Source organism: Aphis gossypii, unplaced genomic scaffold, assembly GCF_020184175.1.
Source record: "Aphis gossypii isolate Hap1 unplaced genomic scaffold, ASM2018417v2 Contig00743, whole genome shotgun sequence".
NCBI lineage: Eukaryota > Metazoa > Arthropoda > Insecta > Hemiptera > Aphididae > Aphis > Aphis gossypii.
This window is the reverse complement of record NW_026083260.1, coordinates 21,003-36,881: the sequence shown is the minus strand read 5'-3', so window position 1 is coordinate 36,881 and position 15,879 is coordinate 21,003. Positions and strand designations below refer to the sequence as shown.

Below are 15,879 nucleotides of genomic sequence, written 5' to 3'. Positions count from 1 at the left end.
GGTGCTTCAATAATAATATAAAAATAGGTATAATAATATTCACGGCCTATAAATATATTATATGTTATCAATGAATTTACAAGTGCTATGTTTATAGCAAAACATACGCATACACACACAAAATTAAATTGTGAATTCGACGTAATATTAGCACTATCAATACGATTAAATTAAAAACTCACACGGTATACGAAAATGCAAAAAAAGAAAGTAACACACGGGCAACGCCGTGTCGGGTCATCTTATATAATTAAATGTTTAAAATACTTGGTACTGCTATTTTGTTTTTTTCTTCACCTACAAAATCAAGCCTTTAGTATTGACTTAGGTTCTGTACAACTAATATCACTAGATAATGGTTTTTAAAATAATTTACACGACCATTTCTAATCGATTAATACAACTGTTTTTATTGTTTAAATTATTGTTTTTTATTCAAATGTATGGGATTCCATTTATTTTATTGTTGTCTTCCAACTCTATATTATTTTGATATTAATAAAAAACAATTATTCTAATGCCGCTGCTCCAGAAATAATTTCAATCAATTCTCTGGTGATCACAGCCTGTCTGGTTCGGTTGAATGTCAAAGTCAGCTTGCCAATCATTTCAGCTAAATAAAATGCATTGACAATGAGTATTTTTTAAATTTGAAAAAATATTATATTAAATAATACATCAGTAATAGAATTTAAGTTACCTGCGTTCTTGCTGGCATTGTCCATAGCTGTCATTCTTGATGATTGTTCACTGCAAGCAGACTCTTTCATTGTGTAGTATAATAAAGCAGCAACTGTAAATTCTTGGTATGATTCCATAACACCTTGATCAATACTGTCATACAACTGTAACTTTGGTGCAGCTAACATTGTTTTAGCGCTCAACAATGGTACTTCTTCGGTTTGATAAGACACAACAGTTCTTTAAACAAATGATTTACAATTAAAAATATAATTTGTTATTGACATCAGTAATAAAGGTAATTAAATAATTTTTAAGATAATATACTTGAATCGGTTGTAAACAATTTTTCCACTGTTGAAATCCAACTGGATCAATTCATTGGCCACTTTGGATGCGTCCAAAAATGTGGGTGGTTTGCGGCCAACTTCATTAGCCACCACAGCAATATTTTGAGCATACAGTCTGTTTACATTAATCATGTATTAAATAATTTTCTAAATTTAAAATAACGATTAAAAAAGGCAATTTTTTTATCAGATAATACATGACATTATCTAGACAGTTAAACCTTTAGTTTAACTTATAATTTATACAATTCGTGTATTCTGTGCATCATTATTTTTAATATCACTTTTTGATTAGTAAAATTATTTCAAGTCATATTCTATAAAATTTAAATTTAAAATACTTTTTAGTTTTAAAGTTTATTTTACAATCAAAATTCATCAATCAAGTTGTAATTAAATAAATAAAAAAAATATAATTCAAATAAAGTTCTACGTTAATAACAATTTTTAGCAATAAATTTATTATACCTACATAAAATGTTGCACTAGTACAGATCCGTGAGTAAAAAATGCATTTATTTGAGTAATTGATGGTTCAATAATTACATGTTTCATAAACTGAATTCAACAAAATATATTAATTAAAAGGTTAGGTAAATATATTAAATATAGCAAGCCAATTTTTTTTTATAAAATAATATGAATAAAAACAAAATTGAGGTATTAAACTATTATTTTAATGAATTTTCGTTTATCTTAACCCTAGAACACACGCTACAAGTCAAAAAGACCGGGCTTTTATAATTTTGTTCATTGCTTCAAAAATATGAAATATTAATCTAACACAACCTAGGTACCTTCTAATTAGGTGATAAACTAAAATTAGATACAACTCTCAATTGTATAAAATTTGATGCCTGTACTATAGAAGGGTTCAAAGTTCATTATTTATTGAAAAAACTGTGAGTGGTATACTACAATATAACCTTATATATATTTGATATATTTATATTTTATATGAAAGTTGAATTTGTTTAAATTAAGTATCAATAGAAACATTTGAAAATTTTTATTTATTTAAAAGCAATATAATAATGATTATTTCAATTTATCGAGTTGAAAAAGACCAAGTGCGTAGAATCTCGTGGATATTTTTAACGCGTGTAATCTAGGATTAAAAATACAAAATATTTAAGTATAAAATAATACTAATGATTTAAATACGCTTAACTGGATTTAATTTTAATAATAACCAACCTATCGTTTGAATTTATTTTACTGAAAAAAATTACAAATCAAATAATGTTTATACACATCAATACTAATACCTACTAACAGTTAAATTACTAAAATAATTTTAAACATTTAATGTTAATTCATTTTTTTTTTTTTTAGTAATAATAAAAATGTTACTATAGAGGGGTAAATTTTAATTAAATAGTATTTAATAGATGAAAATTAAAAATGTATAAAGAACTAAATTTTCGTCAGCTCTATCAACATAATTTATTTTTATACCAAATGCTAAAAATCATATGACTTATGATTTATAAATGTAATTCTACATTAAGTCAAGTGAGAAATAATTGTATGACTAAAATCAATAATGTGTACAAATAGTAATACACAAATAAAGCAGATTAATATTAAATTTTAATTATTTGATTCTATCGTAATACCTCTGCAAAAGTGCACGAGACTTGTCACCCACACAGAATACTTTTGATAGAGGAGACTCAACAGCTTCTGCACCCAATTCGTTACGAATGGTTTTTGCAATGTTTGTGTGGACTGCGCCACAAAGACCACGATCAGATGTTATAGCAACAATTAATTTATTGTTGTTACCATCATCCACTGCTTCGGTGGCACCAGACTTTTCATAAAATGCCTAAGAAAAGATAATACTTACACATTAAATAGATATATGACTTTTTGACTCTTAGCATATATAGGAATTTGGTACTTTTCGGTTATCCCTGCTACCGGCCAATGCCGCTAATGACTACCACTGGTCTAATTCTGTTTCTAGACTACATATACATCCACTGTCTTCAGTCAATCGCAACTATCTAACCAAATAACTATTATTTAAATAATTACTAACAGTTATTGACAAAATTATGGGCATTGTTTTTTAACCCAGTGACCATGGATTGATTAATTTGTACCTGTGACCTACCTTAAATGATGTTGCATAGCAAATCGAGGGAAATTTTAGTTTGCGAGTGGCAACGCTGGCATCTAATTCTCAAACGGTTATTTGGTTAAATTCATGTGGTGTCAAAAAGCACAATAATCCACTTAAAAGTGTTTTAAATTGAATGGCTGAACATTTTCCTCCTCGAAGTTAGTTATTAGTTGTTTATTAAGTTAGTTATAAATTTAAAATCCATTTTTAAAAATTATGTCATATAAAGAAAGGTAGTAGCAATTATGTGATAATAAGTTACACTATAATATACATTATATTAGATACATAAATGACAAATTCATGTTGATCGTGACTTTGAGGAGGTAGTCGGGATAATGAAATTGTGACTTGTCGTAGTCGGGATAAACGAAAAGTACCAGTAATTTGATACATTGTAAAGACTATATTTTTATTTATATTATTATCATTACGATTTACTTTCCAAATTTCCCATAATAATATGTTTTATTTTTGTATAAAATGTTAAATCAAAATTAAAATTGTTTAAATATTTTCAGTAGTACGTCATGGTGTGCCTGGGCACCCCCCACATATAATTGGGGCCCTACAATTTAAGTCCTATAGTATATATGTATGGGTCCGTATTTTAACTAATTTTACTAGAATAAAAATGTTATTTTTTCTAAAATATGTGATAAAAAAAAAATTATGTTTAGGGATAAAAAAATATTACAACGTAAAATATTTTAAATTTGCATGGAAAAACTTGTTATGATTACAATAGCCAGCTGCTAGATGTTATTGACTACTAAAGTAAAAATAATAAATAAATAATGCAATTATCTAAAAATAGATTTTAGTTGCAGCTATTTAATGAAATATTATATATAACTTGGAACTAGTAATACCACTGATTTCCGTGATACTATTAGAAACCATTATACGGGACAGGGGTTATGCAGTTATTTTTACATTTTGTAAAATCGAAAGTAAGCATAACAAACTGATATCTACTATTAATTGTTATAATATTGAAATATTATGATTTGACTGTTAACTAAAATAAATATTATTTACGAGTTATTCTACAACAATATTACAGTACTCCAGTGTTCACTGATTAGGTACTCAACCAACGTTGTTGTATTATTTTATTTTTTTTTAATTAAAATCATGCCACCTAAAAGCGGTTGCCAAAAACGTAAAGTAAAAATTAAAAACGATTTGGAACTGAAGAAAATTCGAGGTTCTTTAGACAAATTCATTCTACCCAAAACAAATATTAAGTATATCAATTTTATAGTTATAGTATTATAGTAAATAGTAATGATAGTAATGTCCTATAGATACCATTAAATTTAAATCCTAGATATAAAAAAAAACTAAAATATGTTTATTGTTATTTCTTTTTGCCATTAATTGTTATAAATTATTTATTATTTATTTTTATTGAATTGAAAAGTGAGTTACCTACGTACTTAATAAAATAAATGAATAAATAATTATCCAAATAATTTAAATAATCCACTAAATATAAAATGTATTTAAAACATAAAAAAAACCTGAATACAGGGCCGGATTTAGATTCGACCAAGATTCAATTAATAAGAGGCCCTCAAAATAATTACCTTTTTTTTAATATTTCTAGAAATTTGCAAAAAAAATATTATAATTTTTTTTTTTAAAGTTTGACTAGTGGCGCTATAAGTGTGTGATTACACGAATCACCGAATTGGGATTGGTAATTTTCTATCATTGTCCATTACTACTTAATTATAAATAAAATTACTCAACTACAGTGTTGAGTGTTGCGTCGTAAATCATTATAGTTATTTCATATTTGAATATCAAAACTAGTAATATTTATTTGTGCATTATAATTTATTAAAATATGTATATGTCTTGTTAAGAGAGGGCCCAAATTAAGAAAAGGGCCCGAAAAAATTGTAGGCACCCCCCGAAATTCAGGTCTGCGCACGCCTATGCGTACGGCATACTTAAAACGACTTTATCTCTCAATATAATATACGATATTTAATATTGGTAAGAATAATACTTACATATTAGATCATATCAGTTGTATAGCTACATTCTAAAAATTATAAGTACCTATATTGGCGATTTCGCGTTATGAGCGACGAGGAACCGTCCGCGGTCGGCGAAAGTTATCAGCCGCTCCGATTACTCTCGCGTCGCGAAATCGACAATATCATGAAATATTATAAGTAATATATAAAATAAATGTGCACCGTATATTGTATATTATAATTTATATTATATAAATATAAAGTAATCTCGTAAATTAAAAAAAAAAACTATTATAATTATACACAAGTTACGACGTTATTGTTTAGCAATTTAACATTTGAATTTGTTTTTCTCGGGTAATATAGGATAGGGATATTATCTATAATAGCCATATAGTTACCAACTAAGGCTAACAGTCAATGACATATGTCATGTATTATACTTATAAGTAGTTTAGTTAGGTCTTAAGTTTTATTATTTAAGTGAATTTACCTATATTGGCTATGTTATGAAACTAATGATAAAAACCTTATTTGTTTCGTTGTGCAATTTACTGAAATGAGTTTTGTTCATTTGTTGACAGAGCTCATTTATCGTTCATTCGTCCATAAGAAATTATAACAACATATTACAATTATTGAACTGAAAAAATGTAATACTTTTCTTAGTAAATTAAAATATTTTGAAATAATTAGCCGTTTAAAACAACTAAAGCTAGTGAAGGAAAAAGATTCAAAATTAATGAAAAAATATGTTGTAATTAACTTATGAGTTTTAGGAACCAGATTTTTTTTTTTATTCCAAAAATATTTTATCATTTTTTTAAAGTTTGCATAATATGTTCAAATAAAAGGTCAATAATACCTATTATGAATTATATGTTTTTATTCGCCGTTCACATTGTCCATATAATATGTAGGTTTAGTATGGTCAGTATAGATATAGAATATATTATGTCAATATTATGCTTAAAGATGAGTTAAAATTGTATTTCTAATAAATGGGGAATTTAAATTATATTATTATACTATATTCGTACTATGTTCTTCAATTTAACAATAAAATAATATACAATTGTCAACAGGGCCGGACTGGCAGGGTTTCGGCCCACTATTCTCTGTATGCAACCGGCCCATTTTCCTATATTTAACGGCCCAACTTGAACTAACAAAATATTTGATTTTTCTCAATAATTTTTCTACCTTTACCAACATTTTATAAGAATTAGGATTTAGGAACTCTTTCGATGTTGATTACAAAGAAAATGTAAAATATATCAATACATAGGTATAAATCAGTAATACCAAGTAACAGTATGACAAAATACAAATTAAATTTTATAGTTATATATTTATGTAATTATGTGAACGATAGTTATTTAGATAAAGTATGAGATGAGTTTTTTTAATAATATCCAAAATATCTTCAAACTTTAAATCATTTAATATTTCTTTTTCTACCGACATTAATAAAAAAGCATCTAAGCGGTCATTAGATAATGAAGCGCGTAGACGATTTTTGATAATTTTTAATTTACTAAATACTCGTTCACAATTAACCTGAGTTACCGATAAGGTTAGTACATATTCCATGGCGGCGTATAAATTAGAATAAGTGGGCATATGTAAATTAAGCGAATGAAGTAAATTAAAAACACAAATCAAACAATTCTCTTGGGCATGTATACCTTTTTCATCACGGATAAAAGAGTGTTCGCATTCAGATTATGAAAAAAAAAAATGCTCATATAATTTATCTTAACACGAATAAAAACATATAAATATAGTTTATAGTTGAATTTGGTTAAAATATGATATAATAAACAATTAATTTTTTTTTTTAGTTACCTGTAACAGATAGATGAGTTTCCCAATCTAAAGAAAAATCTTCATAATCCATATCAGTTACAATTAAATTATCATCATCATTATTTGTGTTTTCATTTGTGAAATGGATGATGGCTTTTCGTTTAAAAAGTTATGATTCGGGATTTAGAGTTTCTCAATATAAATATAATAATTAGACAAAATAATAAAATAAAATAATTTTTTTTAGAGCATATTTTAAGCGCATATTTCTTCATTTTTAAGTGCATAAGTGCACGCATATTTTTAGATTTTTAAGTACTAGAAGTACTCAACCCTAATTATAACGTTTATGGGTGTACATATTTTGTTTGCGTTAGAACTTCCATATTATTATGGGTGTCTTTATTTACGTTTATAAATTTAAAAATTATGTAACCGATCACCACTTATGTTTAGTGTGAGGACTTATCAAACTCCAAAGCAGCGGGCTTAATACGTTGGCTTATTACAATATAGAGGCGAGGTACGAGAAATCTAGAGTGGCCACTACGGTGGGCACGAGAAGACGGCGCCAGTTCTTATTTTTTTTTTTCTATTCACGTCGGTTGTATTGTGAGGGTTAGTAGAGTGAGACATAATATGCCTCGCCTTTAACACATTATAAAGACGTAGATTGGAAGGGTATGGGGGGAAGGAATGTCTCTCGTTTATTATCTGTATAGTATTTAAGTTATACAATAAACGATACCGCACGGGGGCCAAGGATTATTGTGAAAACATGTTTTCACTGTATACTGCAGTGATCCTCGTGTAACATGAAAAAAAAATAACACGAAGAAAAAATTTAAAAAGATCATATTGTGGGTGTGAAACGTGACGGATACTAAACTTATATAGTCTTGGTCCGCATGCCGGTTTATAATCCAATTATTAATTATTAAGTACCTACATTCGATGAGTATATTTTAATTTATCATAATGTAGTAAACCCAATGCACCTGCATGGTGTTATACTATATTAGATTACATTATAGTATTTAATTGGGATAGATTATTAAACTATGGGAAATATGTATTAATACACCTGCATTATAAGCAATAGGCCAGAGATCAGAAAAACATAGTTTTTCTGTCGATTAAGTAATAATTATATAATTATAGGATATTATTATGATGATATCATTATATAATGGTTATATAATTATTTAATGATGATTATGTAAATCATCATATCACTCTAAAATAGACTACTAGTCCCCTGTACGTCATTGAGAACTCATATAAATACGAGTAGAGTATTTAGAAGTAATTAGAAGGTAGTTAACTCCAATGTAAGACTATTGCTCGTCGTGGACTTTGTCACAGCCACATCGCCGCGAGTTTACGGTCATTCCCAGTACTTGTAACTTTTACATAGCAGCAAGCTATTTTACTTTTGTTTTATATTATTATTTAATGATTTATGTTGTTTAACTTAATAAACATTTACTTTATTTCAATTAAAACAACAAGTGTTTTAATTTTCAACACCTACCTTTCTCACCACAACTCAAGCTCAACCACAGAACGTGCTACGTCGTTTAAATAATTAATTTGTACAAAGTCGCAGTGTCCTGCACAGCGATCACTACACGAATTTGGTGTCAGGTGTGGGGTCATTTCAATCAAGTGGAACAAAATTATACAAAAATTTTAAGTAACTTGAGACCCACCGACGAACCACGTTCTACGGGACAGCACGAGTTATCAAGTAGGATCAGCAGTCAGAACAGGACAGTTCAAGGACGCGGTTTTTTCAAGCCAGCAAGGCAGCTCAAGGAACCAAGTTCACGGAGCAGCGCAACCTCGCCAGCAGAGCGTATACAGGAGCGCAAATTTTCACCTTCCGAAGCAGAGATGAGCAAAGTGTAAGTTATTTTTATTATCTTATACTGTCAAATCTGTAGGAAAAGATTGAGGGTTATACTCAGTAAATGTATTTGAGGAGTAAGGGTTCAAGTGAAACGGACCCAGCCTTAATAGCACCGGTATCAGTAGATTCTGGTTTAACCGATACGTTGAGTACCGAAAGTACCGACGAGTCGACGAGAGATTTAATAGACCTTAACCGAACATTTAGAGGGGAGACAACGAATATGGCAAGTCAATTAGATTTTATTACAGCCTTGAGATTTATTCCGGAATTTACAGACGGAAATGAAACTGATCTAGCATCATTCATTGCCAGATGCGATTTCGTATTTTCAAAAATTCCCGATGCAATTAAATCTGATATTTTAGACGCTGTACTTACTCAGTTAAAAGGTAAAGCTTTTGACGCGGTTAGATACAGGGAAATTACATCTTGGGAGGAACTTAAGGCACATCTTAGGACTATATTTGGGACATCACACTCTGTGCAGTACTTACAAGCACAATTAAGTTCAATGAGACAGGGTCAAAAGGAAATGGTAAAAGATTTCGCACAACGTATAGAAAAAACCTATCATGAATTAACACACGCATTAACTGTAGGAAAGACTAACAATGAAGCAAAAATAATCGCGCAAACGGTACAGTCGCATGCGCTCAGCGTTTTTATTTCCGGCGTGTCACAGGCCATTCAAATAATTCTACTAGCGCGTAATATTACTAGTTTTGAAGAGGCCATATTAATAGGTATTGAACAAGAAAAAACTTTCGGTATAGGAGGGGAAGCCTCCAGAGTACACGAAAGTAATAATAAAAATCATTTCAAAAGAGAATCTAATAAAACAGGAGAAAAAATTGATAAAAGTAAGATTAAATGTTTCCGTTGCGATAAAATGGGTCATTACGCGAATGAATGTAGAACACCCGAACAAAATATTACAAAAAAGACCGATGTTAAGAAAGAATATACAGGTCAGGTAAAATATTGTAAATTTTGTAAAAAAAATAATCATGAGACAAACGAGTGTAGGAAGCTTAAAAAACTAACCGAGGGAGAGTCATCCGGTAGTTCAAGCGAAAGCTCGGGGTCAGATAACCGAACAGTAGGTGATATCAAAAATAATGTACGCGTAATTACACCAATTCATGCGGAGCATATTTTATGTAGGTCAATCGATTTCGTAGGAGATGAACATAAATTTTTAATCGATAGCGGCGCGGACATGAATATAATAAAATTATCGGCACTTAAAAACTACGTAATTGTTAACGAAACGGAAAAACGTAATATTAAAGGAATAAGCGCGGAGACAATACGAACAATAGGAACCGTCGCGATAGAAATATTTATTAAAGATAAAACTTTTCAAGTAAAATTCGACATAGTCTGTGATGATTTTCTAATACCTGAGACAGGCATATTAGGCATAGCTTTTCTTAAAGCCAACAAAGCAATCATTGACATGGACAAGGACGTTCTAATTATCAAGCCTGGGCATAAACGAGTTAAAAAGTTAAAGTTAAGTTAAAAGTTAAGTTAATTTTAACTTTTTAACTTAACTTTTTTGAATTTAATTTTCATTAACTTAATTTTTAACTTAATTGATGTTTATTGATATTAACTTAATAAATAACGAGTTATTTTTAATAAAATCTAAGTAACGTTATTTTATAAATAATTAAATTATAAATAAACCTAACCTAATGCTAATATATAAAAAATAACTTTTTTTTAACTTTTAACTTATTAAAAAGTTAAAAAAATATATGAATCAACTTTTAACTTAACTGAGTTAACCAAAAATTTTATTAACTTTTAACTTTTAACTTTTTCTTATTGATGCATATTAATTTAACTTAACTAAGTTAAAAAAAATCATTAACTTGCCCAGCCTTGCTAATTATACCTGAGTCGTTCGCGCAGAACAAAGTCGAACCGATAATCATACCTGCGCGTAGTAATTGTGTATTACGAATAGAAGCGGATGAATTAATTAGCTCCGACTTAATAGCGATTAAAAAACACGAAATAAACGAAGACGTGATAATAGCAAATAGTTTAAGCCCCGTTAAAAATAATAAAGTTATAAGTAATATAATTAATATATCGGAACAACCGTTTATTATCGACGAATTGACCACGAGCCATTTTAAATGGGAACCGTATACAGATAAGCTATTTGTAATTAATCAGCCGAGTAATAAGCTAACAGAGAGCAAAGGGCAACCCGGTAGGCTACGATTATTAAATGAAACGATTAAAACCGAACATTTAAACGCGGAAGAAAAAAAGAATATTATTAGTATATGTAATGAGTACTCCGACATATTCTATTTGGAGGGGGACAGTTTGACGGCAACAGACGTCGTCACGCATAGAATTAATACGCCGCGTATTACAAAACCGATAAATATACGACCGTATTGTATTCCGTGGGCATATCAAGCCGAAATCGAAGAACAAAATATAACGAAAATGAAACAAGACAATATTATCCGAAATTCCGTGTCACCATTTAATTTTCCGTTAGTAAGAGTGAAAAAGAAAATAGGCGATGACGGTAAACAGAAATTACGGGTATGTGTAGATTTTCGGAAATTTTATATACGATATACTTTATTGTATTACAGTATGATATGGTTACTTTTGGGAATACAATTGGCAATGGCACAATTACATTTCCAAGACAATCAAATACGACAAAAATCTGGAATATATTATGAGAATTTAGGACCTATTAAAATCGTAACTAATACATGGGATTTAGCCATTTTTATGGATACATCCTGTTACGGGGAACAATGGACCGTTTTCGAGGAACGTCTAGAGAAAGTTAAAACCATGTGTACTGAACTTACCAAGTGGGAGGACTTACCAAACTGTGAACCAATGCTAACGCACGCGACACTAATTAAACAAAAAGTGTATGAACGTAGGGAGCTTTTGTTAGGATCTGTCGAAAAGCGAGCTCGTCGAGGCATTTGGCAACAAGTTACACAGGCGGCGCAGGTACTCTATGGGTTATGTAATTTGGACTGTATGAAAAAGTTTGATTTTTCTATTCTTAAATTAAAAGATTCTCAAGTTGATCAAATAAATATTATAAAGGAAAATATACGGGTAATAAATATTAAACACGAAATGAACGAACAACGAATTGCGTATCTAAATGGAACGCTTGAACAATTTATGAATATATCTAATACTTTATTGCCTAAAATAGAGCTTGATAAGATTAATAAACAATTTTTAATCATTAATCAAATTATGATAATACAATTAATGAGGGTAAACACTTTAGTCGAAATTATACAGAGTGCAAGGTTAGGTCAGATACACCCTAGCTTAATAAATACCAAGGCTTTGTTGGAACAATTTATATTAAAGACATTAAACTTGTTCTACCTAGTGGGACCAATATGCCACTTGAGGTAGAAACTAATAATGTCTATGATTTAGTAAAATTATCGGATTTGACGGTATACTATAATAAAAATAACCTTGTATTTATTTTAAATATTCCTTTAGTGTACCAGCACGATTTAAGTTTATATAAATTAATACCGTTACCGGTATGCGTTGCTGATAATAAAAAGAAATGTATGTATATTAGACCTAAGCATGATTTTTTAGCTGTTACTAAATCTAAGGAACTCTACTCGACATATGACAATTTTAACCCTGCAATTTGTAAAACTGCTCACGAATTTCTGATATGTCCCGAAACCCATCCATTGCACCCCAGGAGTATGAGACCTGTGTGTGAAATACTCCTGATGCAGGAACCTAGGGAGGTCCCAGAAAGTTGTGAGATACGTTACGTAGAAATGGCTACTACAGTTTTTCACAAATTGAGACATAAAAATGAGTGGTTATATGTTACCAATAACGACTCAGTATTTGTCACTTGCGAAGAAGAGAAGGAATCGAAAAATCACATATTAGAAGGAGCAGGCATTATCGCCCTAAACGAAACTTGTCGTGGATATGCCAACAGAGATGTCCTTATACCCGGACGCATTTCCGGAAGAACACAATATACAGATTTCATTCCAACATCAATACTCAAGGAGCCCAGCAGCGACAGTGGAAACGACCAGTTTGTCAAAACAATGAAATTTCAGCATATCAAGACAAACCAAATGAGCGATTTAAATGAGATTACAATCACGCAAGAACAAGCGGCGGAACAGCGACAACATAAGTTGTTATACCAGCAAATGGAATCAAAAATGTATGTGGTAGTTGTTATAGGAGTAACAACAATTATCGTTATTCTAGTAATCAGTTGTACAATATCATTGTTGTTACGACTGATAACAAACAAAACGAAGCGAAAATCATGTGAGGAACCGCTCCAACTAGAAGAAAAGTGGACACAAGTCAATACCAATGACCTGCTGGAAGCCACAGCACCTAGTGAGAGATCTTTAGAGATGGTTCACGAGGAAGTGACTGAGACATCTTTTTCATTATACCCGAAATTAAAAACGTAGGATTTTTTTTTTTTTTTTGTTTGTTTTTTGTTTTTGTTTTTTTTGGAAAGTCGAGGGACTTTCATCTTAGAAGGGAGGAATGTAGTAAACCCAATGCACCTGCATGGTGTTATACTATATTAGATTACATTATAGTATTTAATTGGGATAGATTATTAAACTATGGGAAATATGTATTAATACACCTGCATTATAAGCAATAGGCCAGAGATCAGAAAAACATAGTTTTTCTGTCGATTAAGTAATAATTATATAATTATAGGATATTATTATGATGATATCATTATATAATGGTTATATAATTATTTAATGATGATTATGTAAATCATCATATCACTCTAAAATAGACTACTAGTCCCCTGTACGTCATTGAGAACTCATATAAATACGAGTAGAGTATTTAGAAGTAATTAGAAGGTAGTTAACTCCAATGTAAGACTATTGCTCGTCGTGGACTTTGTCACAGCCACATCGCCGCGAGTTTACGGTCATTCCCAGTACTTGTAACTTTTACATAGCAGCAAGCTATTTTACTTTTGTTTTATATTATTATTTAATGATTTATGTTGTTTAACTTAATAAACATTTACTTTATTTCAATTAAAACAACAAGTGTTTTAATTTTCAACACCTACCTTTCTCACCACAACTCAAGCTCAACCACAGAACGTGCTACGTCGTTTAAATAATTAATTTGTACAAAGTCGCAGTGTCCTGCACAGCGATCACTACAATAATATATAATATATACTTATGCGGGTTTTTTCTTTTTCGATTATATCCATTCGATCGATCGACCTTTATTGAAAATCAGACGTGGAATCCAAATACATATATATTTTTTTGTCTGCACACCCTCTTTTTGTACCCACGACCTATGTGTATATAAAACATGTATATGTATATATATACTGTGACTGTGTGTGTGCGTGTGTGTGTGAACCATTGTGTTTACCGACCAGCGTTGGCAGCTGCTGTCCATATTCATGCAGGAGAAAAAATAACTGCGTCTGCGTACTGCGCGTAGGGGGTATAGAATGTTACAGGGGTCGGAAACCTGTGGCTCCTCGGCGTGAAATCTGTGATTCATTGGAAAATACATAAAAATGACGAAACTATGTTATATTATTTTTTTATCTTAAACAATAATAACTGAACTAGTGTGAATCGTTGAATAAAATACTGTGTTGAACAAAATCATTGTCGGACGTGATTAATTGTTCTTCGTAGTCCGTTTAAATTAAATGCCCAAAATTAGTTAAAAATATAAACTATTACATTCCTGTAAGATATCATATTATATATAGTATGCGACATTCCTATTATACAACTGAATAGCAGACAACACTACACTGCGCCGATAATACGCATTACGTCATATATAGAAATTTAATATTAACAACAAAATGTTTTATCAATGTATTAAAATTCTCAATTTTGGTGTTTTTGTGAGTCTTCGAATTTCGTTACCGTTTTTCATAAATCATAATACTGTACGCCGTGCGTGAGAAATGTTAATATACCGCGGCCGTCGTATTCAAGCAGCCGTTACGTGAAAACCGCGCTATCACTTCTCTTATCAATCGCCAGTCGACGACGGACGACGCGCGACAACCGCGTCTGGAACGGTCGACCAGCCGGTACGGCTGTACCGCGAACCCATGGCCCATGGGTAAATGATATTGTATGAGTCAAATCCATAGTTAAATGTCTGATAGAAGGTCCAACAACTTTTGGTCCATGTATTTTTTTTTTCATAATTTGACTCCAATGAGAAACTTATAAAATTTATTGAAGAGATCTATCTCTAAAAGGTACTCTCCAAACTCCTTAGACAGAATAGCAAGAACTTTAATAATTTAAAATTTACCTTTGGTTGGTTGAAAAATTTTTTATATCTTAATAATAATCAAAAATAATACTTAAGCAATGTTAAAAATTCACTTCATGTATATTAATATAAAACGGTTAAAATACAATATTTATGTAAATACTTAACAACTGCACAAAAACAGCTAAATCAGATTTTTTTTTTGGCTTATTAAATCTAAATTCACAAGACAATCATTTCTCATTCGATTGCTTGTATAGTTTTTCAATCGTCTATGACCGGAAAAATTTATTTTATACACTGCATTGGAATCTGCAATAGTTTTTATAATTGTTAGTTTATAAGTTTCATTGAATACAAGCTTGTACTTTCAGATAGATCAAATGATTTCATTAGGATTTTTACTTTAAAATTATTATGGTTTTAAAAAATTTTAACAGTTGGTAATTTTTTTACTTTTAACCATAAATTATCTATATTAAGGTTAGTGAACAACTATAGATTTCAATTATTTAGAGCTTAAAAACGGTTCACTTTAAGGGTGTAAATGAGATATTAATGCAATAAAACATAATTATCTGTAAATACATTTTATAGTTCATTAATTTATTAAATTATCTAATACAGATATGATTACAATATGTAGTCTTAATTTTCAAATCATTTATTTATGTGATT

The 15,879-nt window shown here is 30.1% G+C and overlaps 1 protein-coding gene across 1 annotated transcript; it reads right to left on the bottom strand.

Moving 5' to 3' along the window:
* Window positions 1–383: 383 nt before the first annotated feature.
* LOC126555193 (ATP synthase subunit gamma, mitochondrial-like) lies at window positions 384–7,053 on the bottom strand. The gene is made up of 6 exons (XM_050210152.1): window positions 7,002–7,053; window positions 6,227–6,294; window positions 2,651–2,862; window positions 1,009–1,146; window positions 701–921; window positions 384–613 (listed from the first exon to the last, which is right to left on the bottom strand). The coding sequence occupies exons 1-6, from the start codon at window positions 7,051–7,053 to the stop codon at window positions 510–512; spliced, it is 795 nt and encodes a 264-aa protein (XP_050066109.1). The 3' UTR covers window positions 384–509.
* Window positions 7,054–15,879: the final 8,826 nt, after the last annotated feature.

Bases quoted from the DNA above. Each gene is read 5' to 3' on its own strand.
- LOC126555193 (XM_050210152.1), bottom strand. From the start codon at position 7,053: ATGGATTATGAAGATTTTTCTTTAGATTGGGAAACTCATCTATCTGTT. The intron at 1,147-2,650 runs GTATTACGATAG...TAATGTAAACAG, and splicing joins TCTCGTGCACTTTTGCAGAG to ACTGTATGCTCAAAATATTG. The intron at 614-700 runs GTAACTTAAATT...CATTTTATTTAG, and splicing joins CAATGCCAGCAAGAACGCAG to CTGAAATGATTGGCAAGCTG.